The sequence below is a fragment of the Toxotes jaculatrix genome, chromosome 7, assembly GCF_017976425.1.
Source record: "Toxotes jaculatrix isolate fToxJac2 chromosome 7, fToxJac2.pri, whole genome shotgun sequence".
Classification (NCBI taxonomy): Eukaryota; Metazoa; Chordata; class Actinopteri; family Toxotidae; genus Toxotes; species Toxotes jaculatrix.
The window spans coordinates 5,267,163-5,280,244 of NC_054400.1; the positions used below are offsets into that span (position 1 = coordinate 5,267,163).

Genomic DNA, 13,082 nt, shown 5'->3' on the forward strand with positions numbered 1-13,082 from the left:
CGTGAAACCAGGCAGAAAAAATGCAGCGGATTAAATAAATAAATAAAATTTAGCTTCGCCTTCACTGAAATGAAAAATCCACTTTGAGATTCTAAAGGAATATTTTTTGCAGCCGGATACAGACCCATAAAACATTCATCTCTGAATTCTCTCTCTCTCTCTCTCTCTCTCTCTCTCCCTCTTTCTCTCTCTTTCCGCCAAACGCACCTCGCTGCCCCGCCCTCCCTTTCCACCTCCCAGTGGTAAACGCACACTGACGCGCACCAGTGCGCATCCACCACACACTTTGTGTACTTGGGAAATATACAGCGGTGCAAGTGATCGGACTGGATATGTGCTGCGATTTTAAAAGATGGATCAAATTCTGTTTTTTCGCCTGTGTCGTTGATTCTCCACTTCTGCGTTAACACTTTGAGCTCTTCTCCGGAGCTGTTTGCGCGTCCTATATTTTGGGGAGGTGTCGACTGGTCTGTCGAGTCTTGTGATCCCAATTTGGATGTTTATTGCTGACTATTTTTGAATCCCTCGTCCAAATGACTGAGCTTGGGTGCAGCCGGAGACGTGGCTCCCCACTCGGGAAGACCTACGGCTAAAGTTTGAGGGGTGCCGGGGTGCTTTAGGCTGTCCGTCTCCCACAGTGCACTGGATTTGCAATTACCCATAATTGCAATAAACAGCGGATGTCCTATCTGTCTCCGCACACGCTGGGATTCATTCTACTTGGATTTATACAGCTTCTGGATTTCACCCCCATCTAAATCATGAAGACCGTTATTATTGATGGTGAGTACACGTTAGACAATAGGACGTCTTTGTAAAGTTTTCACATAAAGCAGACGCGGTGATTCTGCTGGGCTGCTGCGCACTGATAAAATCCACATCGGGCAGTGTCATTGCTCTGTGGAGAACAGGCACAGCCAAAGATAAATCACATGTCCTAATTGGAGTTACTCTGCTGGCTCCTCCGGGGTTTTGGTTAAACTGGGATATGACTGACAATATGCGCAACGACACATCTAATCTGCCCAGTAACAAATTACTCTTTTTATTTTTGGAGCGGACTAACAAGCAAAGTCAATATCAGTTATGGATATTGCGGCTGTAAACGACCTTGACACAGTGGCTCTTAATTGAGTCATAATTCAGAGCAGATTTTTGTGCTTGCCCTTTGCTCTCTCTCTCTTTGCCTGTGTGTACAAGTACGCGAGCGAGCGCGCGTGAGAGAGTGAGAGGCGTGTAGTGTTTGTGGTGGTCAATATGCTCTGCGTGATATCGCAACTTAACCCGGGCATTCTCTTCAGCCCGTCTGGACGCTGTAGGCTGAGCTTTTGATGAAGTCTGCAGATGGTCCACTTGGCGGCCCAATAATACCGCTTTAATCTCCAGCTCATTGGCTTATAATTGGTGCTTTTTTGGCATCGTCCCACTCAGGGTGCCGCCAAAGTGACAGGAAATTGGGCCTCGTAGCTCTCCCCGACTGGACTTGGAGTTGCTATTCTAATGAGGAGAGGAATTCTCTTCCATTCCCGTCGGAAATGGCTAAGAATTTCATTTCTTGGCATGAGTATGCCTAAGGATGTATGTGTGTGTGTTTGTGTGCGCGCGTACGTGCAAGAATAGGTGGCGGGAGGAGGGGCAGGGAGGAGAAAGCACCTGGCATGTCAGTGCCAGTGTTCCTGCAAGCCTGATTGTACCCGTTCCAGTTTTGTGTAAAGATGTTCAACGCCGTGCAGAGAGAATAGCACTGACATGGCGTGTGATGTTTGATAAGAAGCGCCATGACGAGATAAGTGCATGTATGGAACATCCAATTTGTTCCATCAAGAGTTAGTGGAAAACCCTCAGCTCCACCCTGCCCCACCCCCGCGCGCACACACACTAACTCAGCACACACACACGCGCGCGCGCGCGCAGTCCTTATGCAACATGCTGTACACACTCCCTCTTCCTCACGTTGTTCATTACTTGGCTAAAACTGCAGGATTATGGTAAGAAAGCTGCAGATTATTGTGGGCCCACAGAGTAACTTTGATTTTCCTAGTTGTGAAATGCAAATAGGCACATCTACTTGTGTATTCTCTTTGATATGTCACGGGGTGATGCAAATTCAAGTGCACACCCCTTCACTGGCACAGAATAGCTCTGGGTCCCACAGACCCAACAGGCAGGTTTTCATCATCCGACTGCTGGTGTGATTTAGCACCAGGCTCCTGACACACACCTATGTCTGATTTTTTATTTTCCTGCTGCAATTATAATTGGTATCCATCTCTCAGGCTCCTGATTTGGCAGAGAAAATATGGCCTGTCGTGTCTTGTGTTTAAAGTGTCAGAGTGAGGTGGGACTTTAATTTACACTCTTTTTCACCCAGTCAGCATATGATCAAATGCCTCCGTGGGAAAGCTGTTGCTCGGGGGGGCCGTTGCTCCCTGTCTACTGCCAAGCAAAGCCAATAAAGCCCAAATGAATGGATAAAACCATTATGGTGGAACTGAAAGCTTTCTCTTCAGGAGTTTTAAACCACTACACAATGCAGGCATTTTCTCAATTAGTTAACTTTGCCATTGTTTTGGCGGTACCTTGCCAAAAACTCAACAAAGAAAAAGTTGGCATGCAAAAAAAAAAAAACCAAAAACAAAAAAAACAATAACGGTAGCTTATTTGCATAGCAGCATTAGGTGGGATCAGACATCATGCCATAAATTCACAATGAGACATGGCATCCTGAAAGGGAATGTGAAATTGATTCATCTTTGTGTTTGTATGGGTATATATATATATGAGCACAGAGTGATGGCTGCGAGGGATAATGTGTGTGTGGGTGTAGTGTTCTGTGAGTATATGGGGAGGTCTGCGGAAGGGAGAGGCAGTGTGGAGAAAGAAAGACGAAGAAAGAAAGAATGCATGTAAAATTGATAAGTGTGAAGGTTATGCAACTTTTCATGCCTCCCGTTTGTCTGACTTGCCACCATGTGTTTTCCGGTCAGGGTCTTTCATCGCGTGTCAGTATGCCATCTGCATGGGAGATGCAGCAAAATGAGGGAAACATAATTAGCAGGTGCAGGTTTTTCCTATCACTGACTCAGTGAGGAATGTTGTTTACATTCTTGTGAGCTCCAGTTAAGGTTTGTTTCTTCTTAATTGGCTAAGGTCAGCAACGAGACCAATAAATACACAACTCTTCTCCTTCAAGGAGAAGAGTTATTCAAGGGGAAATATCAAAGATTTTTACATCCCCATAGTGTAAAATATCATATATATCACATGTGTTGCAGGGAAAGATGTTGATCAGTACAAATGACTCATTGATTACTCTGCCAGGTGCACGGATTATTGGTTTCCATTTCTAGGTTTCTGCTTGAATTTCAAGACACTTCCAGTGTCCCCGGTCTCATTTATTCACTTTTTCCAAGTCTTCAAAAGTCGAGGGTGGTGCTATGAGAAAGACCTTTCAACTATGAAGACTAATAAGCCTCATTACCTGTGTAAGAGACCTGTTCTGTTCATGTTGCTGCAATTCCTTTTGGTCACCAACAGAGGTCGATAAAGGTCACAAACGGGTTATTGCCATTTGTGATGGTGAAGTTTTTTAGGTGGGGGTCAACAGGAGTCAACACTGCCATCACGAGTGCAACATGTGGTTTGTCTGCACTTCAGTTTTATGCTACCCAAGAACAAGTCACATGGACAGATGTAAACAGAAGTTTTTGCTTGGCAGTCAGCAAAGTCTTCTGAGTGGATACTGGACCCTGCAGACAGTGAGGGCAAATACAGCAGGTAGCGCAAGACCTCAGTGCAGCCCAGTGCAGACATTCAGCCCTGGCCCCACTTGTCTGTGTCTTATCTGCATGACACTAAGTTTTGTTTCTCTCACAAGTCAGTTACATCGGCATCCAGTAACTCATTCACCCCGTTCACCCAGATTCATAATTAAAGTTTCTTAGCAAAAAAATAGGAAGATCCTTCTTAAGAATCCTTAAGATCCTAAGAAGATCAGTTTTATGTAAAAGCACGACAGCTTATGTGATAACAGATTTGGGTTTGTAATGATGATTTCACCTTCAGTTAAATTTGCATTACCAGTCCCAACACATACAAGATGCAAGAGTTTGTGCACAAAATGTGAGTCATACAAATACTTTTGTTATCCTGTGAGCCATCGGAATCGTATTTCTTATTGACTGCTCAAAGTCTTAAGGATGAAGATTTCAATATTTTATGCTACAGAGCTGTGGTGGTATTAATGCCTTAGTTACAGTGACAGACTGCAGCAGGCTATCTGAGAGTGGATCTGCTATGTTCACTGCATCCTGATGAGCACACTCCTTCAGGGGCTTCTTTTAATTGGCCGCGCCCTTCAAGTAGCACTGCATTTGTTTATACAGTACATGCGCACACACACACACACACACAGATTCCCACTGATACACACACACACAGCCATGCTGGCCTCAGATATCCTTGGAACCATCCGCTCTAGGTTATCCCAGTCTCCCAGCCCTTCACTGCTAATCAGCAAGACAGAGGAACTAAGTGGATAAACGAGTAAAATTCTATTTGTTTATACAGAGGAAGCTAAGGGGCAAAAAAAAAAAAAAAAATCCAGAAAGCAGTGAAAATGGAATACACTATTCCCCCAGATTACCAATCCTTAATCCTCTTTGTGGGTTATTATTGCACTGTCAGAATATTTGGAGGGACAACGAGCAGAAAACACACTGCCGATGCTTACACCCTCCCCCCCTCCCTCCCAACTCCCAACACTCCTCTCCTAAAATAAATATAAATAAATGAATGATGATAAGTGGTGGCTCTTGTTCTGAGGAGAGTGTGGGAGAAGAGGGAAAACCAGATGAAGTGGTGTTATGCACCTTTAGGGTTGCGAGATGGGTGGAGTCTTTATGGGGGGATTTATTCATGTCTTTTTACAAAAATCCCTTCACACTGTATCATAATCTTTTAAAGGTGCCTACAAATGACACAGCAGAGCAAACCCTCCAATGTGCTTAAGCCCAACCATTAAAAAGAAAAAAAATACATGAAAAGAAAGGTTACATCAGAGCTGCGTTCACATCAGAGCTACGATACATACCGATCGGCTGAGCCAGCAAGAAACACGAAAGCCCACCCAGGGGAGTGAATATGCATCTCTTGATTCCTATAACATGGCAATAACATTATACGGCTGCGGCTCCATTGCGTGTACAAACAGAGCAGGCTAATTTGTCGAAATTGCCCATCTCACTCCGCTCCACTGCGCAGTCAATCTGGGGTTTCACAGTTGTTCTCTCTGCATCCTTGGAACTCACAGCGCCCACTTCTCTGTCCGTGTATCCATGAAAGTTGCATGGTCGCTCTAATCCCATTGTAGATGCGAAAGTGTGCACCGAGCTGCCTGAACGTTGATGACGCTGATTATGCCACATTGGGGAGGTTGACTGATGGCCTAGTAAATTATTAATTAGAGAGAGCAGAAGCTGCTCTTAAATTAGACGCATGAATGGAGCCGTTGTCATCCTTATAAGTCAACCCTGCCCTGCTGCTCTTCTTGCAGGCTGCAGTGCCACTCAGAGAGATAAAGTGGCTGACTGATCCAAGACGTGAGCACAAGTACGATGTCACTGATCACAGTGTTAGGAGGAGGGTTAACATCAGATCAACAGTCAACACATGCACAGATAGATAGAATCCTGAATATTCCGCTGTGCCATACTTTCATTAAAGACTGAGGTAGAACAAAGCCTTTCAGAAATGAAGTGACAAATTGCACTGTCATACCGTCACATTGCAATACATTCACAACAGTAATGTGTAGAACTCAGGTGTTGGCCTTTTATTAAACACTGAATTGTCATGTTATCCTATAAGTTCCTGTTCAGTCATGCATACATCTCAGCAGTCTAAAAATCTCTGGAGCTGTTGGTTTTTAATTCAAGAAAGGGCTTTACGTTTGAATGGAGGCTGAAATTTTGAGTATCAATGCTGATCCGGAGAGTGAACCCAGAGGACATTTTGAAATAATTAGCTACATTTGACACCTGTGACATACGACCTGATCTGAAGTCTGTGCTCAGTCAATATTGGCTGTGAATGTCCGACTGAATTGTTTTGTGGGAGGATATCCTGAGGTGGAACCTCAGATTTCTGTCCTCCATGGACAGATAGATATTCTCTGGTATTTTTAGCCGCGTTGATCTCATTAACGTGACACAAAATGGAGTCCCTAACAATCCTTCAGATCATCCTGTGTGAGTCTGCCTGTGGTTGTGATTGTTTTGCAAACTCGACAGATGGGAGTTGGTGTTTTGATGCAGTGTCTTCCTCAATCCTGGCACCACATTGTTGAGGCGATTAAGCCAAGGGGGTCACCTTTCTCTACTGTATGCATTGTTGGATCCTACTCTTCTTGTTATTTATCTTCACTAAAGGCAAAGTTCTAAAGGACCACTTCAGAAGGACTCTGTGACTTGCATAAATAGCTGCTTATATGGGTGTTTTTTTATGTGAAGGACAAATACTTTATGCTGAATTGAGAGACTGCATATTTTAGCAAGCTTTCAAAAGGTAGTTCTACAGTGTGAGGTGAAAGAAAAAAAAAGCACCTTGAGATGATGGAGTAAGGAGCCCATTTAATGACAGAGAGGACGGCTTACTCAGAAAGAAAAGGCTAGACAAACCATAAATTAGATAGGTGGAATATGCTGAATTGCCATTGTATCTATCCATCTCTCTGACATTATAACTCCACTGTTACATTCTAAAATCAAATTATGTAATAAATAAATAATAAAACAAAACAAAGCAAAACACATCTGCCATTAGGGAGGAATTATTTGACAGATTTTCCCCAAGACAAATCATATTGTTTCTAGATTTTTCCACTCCACTCAGAAATGTGTTTTGCTCCTTGTTTCGTCATTTGGGTGTTTGACCTTCACTGTGCAGAATGATGGGAAAGTTGATCTGTGCTCACATTAAATCCAAGCTTAAGACACGTCCGTACACACATGATTTTCGCAGTAGGAGTGAAGTAGGAGACATCTTGCGTCGTCCAGCATTTAAACTTTTGAAATCAACAAAATATATTTCTAGATAGTCTTTTTCAGTGAGACAGAAGGAATGGATGTAATTTCAAGAATATTTAACAACATAATTAAAGTTTTTGTGGGAAAAAAACATTTCAGACAAATTATTATTCCAAACACAGTATTTTTTATATCTCAAACATCAAATGGAAATATGTGACTTCTTTGACAGGCGGCATTTTTTCTTGTTTTTGAGAAGAATGTGAGTCAAGATAGATAGAAAGAAAGATAGATGATAGACAGAATCCTGAATTTTACATTGTGCCACACTTCCATTAAAGATTGAAGTAGAACAAAGCCTTTCAAAAAAAAAAAAGTGACAGATTGCACTTTCATATCGTCACATTGCAATACATTCACAACAGTAATGTGTCTCTCTCTCTGAGCTTGGTAGGTAGTTCACATCTGAAATATGTATGGGGAGCCCTTCAAAGGAAATAGGTCGTCACTCCCCAGCTCAGGAGAAATTGATCTGTTGTAGATGTGAAAGCTCATTCGGTAGGTGCTAAACATATATAATATATACCTGTTCTGGTGGCTTTGCACAAGAATTCCACAATTTTTAGGTGGAAGATATAACTTTCTTTCATACACAAATCAATGTCCTCAACTGCAGGTGGGCGTAAAAGGATCTGTCGAGCAGGGAATGCATAATCCTGCAGCTGCTGCAGGAGCAAAGTAAGACTTTCTAAACATACTCACAAGCATAAAAGTGGAATCAATGACGATCCCACTTGTCTGCTACAATGGGGTGCCCTATAACCTTCACTTTGAAAGAACAACACACACTGTTGTTTATCTGCATGTAATTGGACAGGGCTGCCCTGGCAAAGCAAAATACAGTATGAAGGAAAGACAACTCTGTCCAAGCTGAGATGTAACATCTGTGTTCAGGGACGTCCATGTGAAGCAGGTTTCGCTCTCAGGGATCTCAGGGGCCTAAAGTAGGTTACTCTTATTAAAATGCAAATCTGACAAGTGTGCTTCATTGGTACTCTCCCTTTGTCCCAGTGGATTGTGTGCAGAATACATATTCCTTCTGATTCTTTACAATCTTTGCTTCTCTCCCGCTTTCTCTTACATTGTGTTGGTCATTCTTTTCTCCCTAATTCTATTAATGTCTCATCCACACACACACTGTTGCTCATCGTTCTGTCCTCACTCTCAGGTGTAAATGCTGATTATCTTGTGTAGATGTCAGGCCATGGCAAATTAAATGTGACCGCAGCTAGCCTGCCAGGACGTCCATTATAATGATATCTGTAATCTGCAGGCTCAGGGGAAGCAGTGGGGAGGGGTGAGAAGATAGAGGGATGATGGTGGAGGGGGATTCAGTATGGATCTGGTGACTAGCAGAAGAGTAGCGGACATGGATTTTCCTCTTCTGATGACTTTCATATGGACTGCTGGACCATATGTTATCCATGGGTTTAAGTCCAACAAACCAGAAGACCATAGAAGGCTGTAATAGCATTCGAGACTCAGGTCATGAATCGATGTATACAGTATGTCGAGTTAGTTTTTACCCTTATGTTAGGCTTTTTTTTTTTCTTTTTTTTTTGAGTACAACTTTTGTGCTTTAGTAGTGCTTTGACACTTGGTCACACTGAGTTTGATCTTTGTATTTTCATTTTTAAACTATCAGCTTCAGTAGTTCATAATAATCTTTGTCCGTTCAGCCATACTGCGGCAAATAAATGATCATGGTTTTTGTCTTCATTCCCATCAATGCTGCTGCTAGAATCACAAAATGCATCACTTCCTTTTCCCTAGACAATTTTTCCAAAGAAAGATTTAAACTGGGTGTCAAGAACAGAAAATATAGATTTTTTTTCTTCCTAATGTGTTAGATCAATCAGTGACATAGTCTCAAAATGGAAATGTATCCATATTGCTGATGATTATATCAGGACAATGTGCGGGATCGAAGCAACAGCATTTAAATCCTGCAGCGCAGCATTTTGACACGGCTCTAAGCGCATTAGAGCAGGCGGAAGACCTGTGTAAAAAAAAAATTCCAATTGAATCCCTTTGACATTCAGGATTGGAGATCACAAAGGAAAAACTGATGAGCGAAAAGATTGTACTGGGGGTATGTCGCTGTCGTGGACACGTCACCTTGGCTCGGTTTCCAGGACCTCTAATCAGAAATGGTGCTTGTTTTCACATGCCTGTAAGTGTTCCCAGCAAAGCCTATCATCACAGCAATTATTCCAGTGAGGGAGATGAGCACTGCCAACACTCGATCTCCGAGCTGTAAACAAATTATGCTGAGGGGTCTTGATGATGTCTGTGTCAGGAACGAAATAGTCTGAAACCAGTTCTGATGGTATTCTGATTCTGTGTGCCAACTTTGGGTACTCATGGGAGCGAAACTGTGCCGCAACTGGAAGGAAGCTGGCTGTTACAGCGGTGCCTTCCAGATGCCTGGTTTATCTGTGATGTATTGTTTTTTTTGTTTTTTTTGTCTTTCCAAGCTGTATTTACACATTTTGCTTCTCTCATGAAAAGTACAGACCCCGCTTCACTTGCTTGGATAATGAGTTTTGACAGATCAAGCTTTCTCTCTGTTAGCATAAATCAAAGCCTGAAATTTCCACCTGGAACTTTCCAGACGTAATTGAAGAAGATACAATTGCCATATGCTTCTTTAAACATAATGTAATTCAACTTGATGTCATTAAGTCAGAGGAGGTTAATTTTACTGACATGATTTTGTGATTAGTCAAACAACTAATGACTTGTGTTTTGATCTATTGCATGTTTAAGCTCTTTTGTCTTGTGGAAATTTCTGGTGGTTTTCAATAAATCTTTCAGTGGTTTTGCCGCAGGTAATTGACAGGTTATGTTTTCTCCCCCTCCATCGCTCCCATGGAAGGCATTAGCATATTGAGTTTCGTGCCTGACTGTGAAGCGATTCCCACCATGACTTTAAAAGGCATTGCATGAATAGGCGGCACATTACACCGCAGAGAAATATGAGACAGGAGAGGGAGCGCACTCTTCCTCCACTTTTCGTCTCAGCTCATACACACTTAAGCGGGATGAGCTCGACACGCGTGCACACACAAATACACACACACACACTGGCTGCTAGAACCCCCTACTGCTTGCTGACTCACACAAGGTTTAAGAGGCAGACCTGATTTTCAGGAGGGGTGAGTACATGTTACATCCCCATCTCCTACAGTTAACGGCAGAGAAACAGCCATGAAATAGGAATACCTTCCCCTCCAAGTTAAGGACATCTGAGCCTCCCCAGGTGTTTCTCTTGTTTATTGTTGCCTACTCTATCATGCCGGTGAAATTAGGACTAGAAACTTTGTAGAATCTGATCAGCAGTTCAAAATCACCCTCAGGAGTTCACTTACTGGACTAGTGGAAACACAGAAATCTTTTCCTTCAAAAGTCATCCAGAATTTAGATTTAATGTTAACAGAATAAAATATATTTCTGAGACAGCCAATAAAATATCATTTGGTATTTTCTTATTCTGAAGATAGAAAACACTGACAATTAAACTGTGGTTTAATTATTATTATTATTATTTTTATTGTTCCATGCTTTTTATTGCTGTTTTTTATCTTTTTCCTTAAAGATCTGGATCTGATTTGACCTGGTAATCTGTATTTTCAAGTCGTCCCGCTGCAGAAATTCTGAAAGAATCTCTGTTATATAACCTTTGAAGTCAGCAGATTTTTTTTATAGATCCTTTTGATTCCTGCTCTTGATTGTTGATTGAGGAGCTTCGAGTGAAGAGGATAAAAACTTTGAGGATTCCTGTCTGTTGCTTCTTAAAGAGGTGTATTATAAATCTGAGCACATCCTTCAGGTAGCCAAGTTTCACGTAGAGGTACCGTTCCATTAAGAACAGTTGGTTAAGACATTTACATTCAGAAAATCGAGGAGGTCACTTGTGGTATCACAGTACTTCCTGTCAATGGATTCTATCTGCACACAATGCCGTAATAGAGACCTGTTATTTCAAAAGCTATAGCATCATGCATTAGAAACCATAAACAGCCATTAGCTTCCTCCAGTGTGAGAGCACTGCACCTCATCACTGGCCAGGCAAGGCATTACTCAGCAAATGGAGAGACTGGAGACTGGAAACTTTATTGTAGATGAGCGGATGAAAGCAGATATGGTTTACTGACATGGACTTTATGGGCTTCCCTTCCTCAAAGTAGACTCATTTACTGAATCTGCAGGGTTTTTATTGGGGAAGCTTTTATTGGGCAAACATTGTCAACGAAAGCTGAAATAACAATGATGTGTTTGTATTGGCAGTATCATTTCAGACGTCTTTAGTCTTTCAGACTGGAGAAAAAGAAGGCTTATTGTAGCTTTTATTTATTTATTTTTCATTTTTGCTGTATCCTTATTTCTTTACACCCATCCTAAGGATATGTTTGCTTTATTATGACAGGACAATGACTCCCTCTCCTTCCGATGACAATAGACCCTGTTGATGTTTCATCTGCTCCGATGAAAACTTGTTTTAACATTATGTAACCGCCATTGAAACAACTCCTCTACAAAGATTGCTCTGTCAGTACAGCAGCACTCTAATTATGTCCTTTTCATATCAGCTGTGAGTGAGTACTGGCTCATATAGTTCTGGAGTATGTGATACCTTCTTTATTACTGAATGGGCTTATCCAGCCCGCCCTCTGCCATAGCTGTGCAAACTATCCTCCTGTGCACATCCTTCTCAGTGAGATAGAGTTGGAGCTGTGCATATTGGGACTGTATTACAGTATCGAATCCTCATCCACTTAACAAGAGAATCAGCTCCGTTTACGACTAATTAAAGCCATTAAAGGGGGCACACGCTAATGCATTTTTGCACAGATAACAGAAACAAGGGTGGCAGTGGCAGCCGGGCTCATTTTACCGGCAGGTCAAGATGAGAGTAATTAACTGGGTATTAAAGTCGCAGCGTGACGTGTTCGCCAGCTCTTACACAAGACAAGATGGAGGCTGGGGTGCAGAGTGCTGATACGGGTGTCATCAAAACTCGGCGGATTGCTCCTCACACTTCACAGTTTTTATTTCAAAAGCCCTCCTCGAGGATCCGCAGAACAAATCTGTGTCAGTAATGAAACAAAGAGGTGCACAAAATGTTGTGCTAATGGAAGAATTAGATGAGAGGAACTTTGATTCTTTTTAACTTAAGTGGTGAAACAACTTCTAAGCACCCGCATTCATGCAGTACTGCTTGCACCAGTGATGATAAGAAAATGTTTAGATATAAATGCAAACTTGCAGGAGTTAGAGGTGGAAAAACAGTAGAATTAGGCATTTGAGGCATTTGCTGAAACTCTGCCTCACTTTGGAACAATTCTCAAGAGTAACTCTTGGGAAAAATTATAGGTTACATCATCAGAATTTACATAAAATTGTCTGACGATTAACTGAGTTTTGTGCGGCAATGTACCAGGTTGTTTCTACTTCTACAACATTTTCATTATCTGCAATTCTAATGGAGGATTATGCAGGTTAAATGCATGAAGGACTTGCATAATGGCTTTGACTGCACACACGAAGTCGTTATTACTGTGCAGTCATTATTCCAGAAACAGTGGTTGACAACAGCCTGCAGCCTATGAGCAGAAAGTGTTTTACCTCCCTTACTTGATATACACACATTTCCATCATATAAACTGTCTGTGGTGGAGGTTAATCTATACCTTTGAAAAACCAGTCAGACTGGTGCAGTCTGTGTTGCTCTGCAGGAAAGGATGTAGGAATAAGTAGAAATTACATAGATAAATATTCAGTGTCCAGATGTAGATTAAAAAAGACAAAACAAAGCCTGGTTTCTGCCACAAGGAGCGAGATGAAAGCAGAGGGTTTTAAGAGTTCCTCCACCTAAGGTAAGCTGTAAGCTGAGTCTGCAGTTATCTCTTATCCACTGTGCTGAATACAGGAAGAAGGGAAAGGGAAGGGAAAATAAGGGCTAGGCATTCTGTTGCCAGATTGACTCCATCTTCA

The 13,082-nt window shown here is 42.0% G+C and overlaps 1 protein-coding gene across 1 annotated transcript in view; it reads left to right on the plus strand.

Moving 5' to 3' along the window:
- The first annotated feature begins 328 nt into the window (after positions 1-328).
- The window catches only part of rtn4r (reticulon 4 receptor), a 39,792-nt gene continuing 27,038 nt past the window's right edge, over positions 329-13,082 (plus strand). The window contains exon 1 of the mRNA XM_041042436.1: positions 329-783. Within this exon, the coding sequence (XP_040898370.1) occupies positions 762-783 (22 nt within the window). The 5' untranslated portion in view covers positions 329-761. The remainder of the gene's footprint in view (positions 784-13,082) is intronic.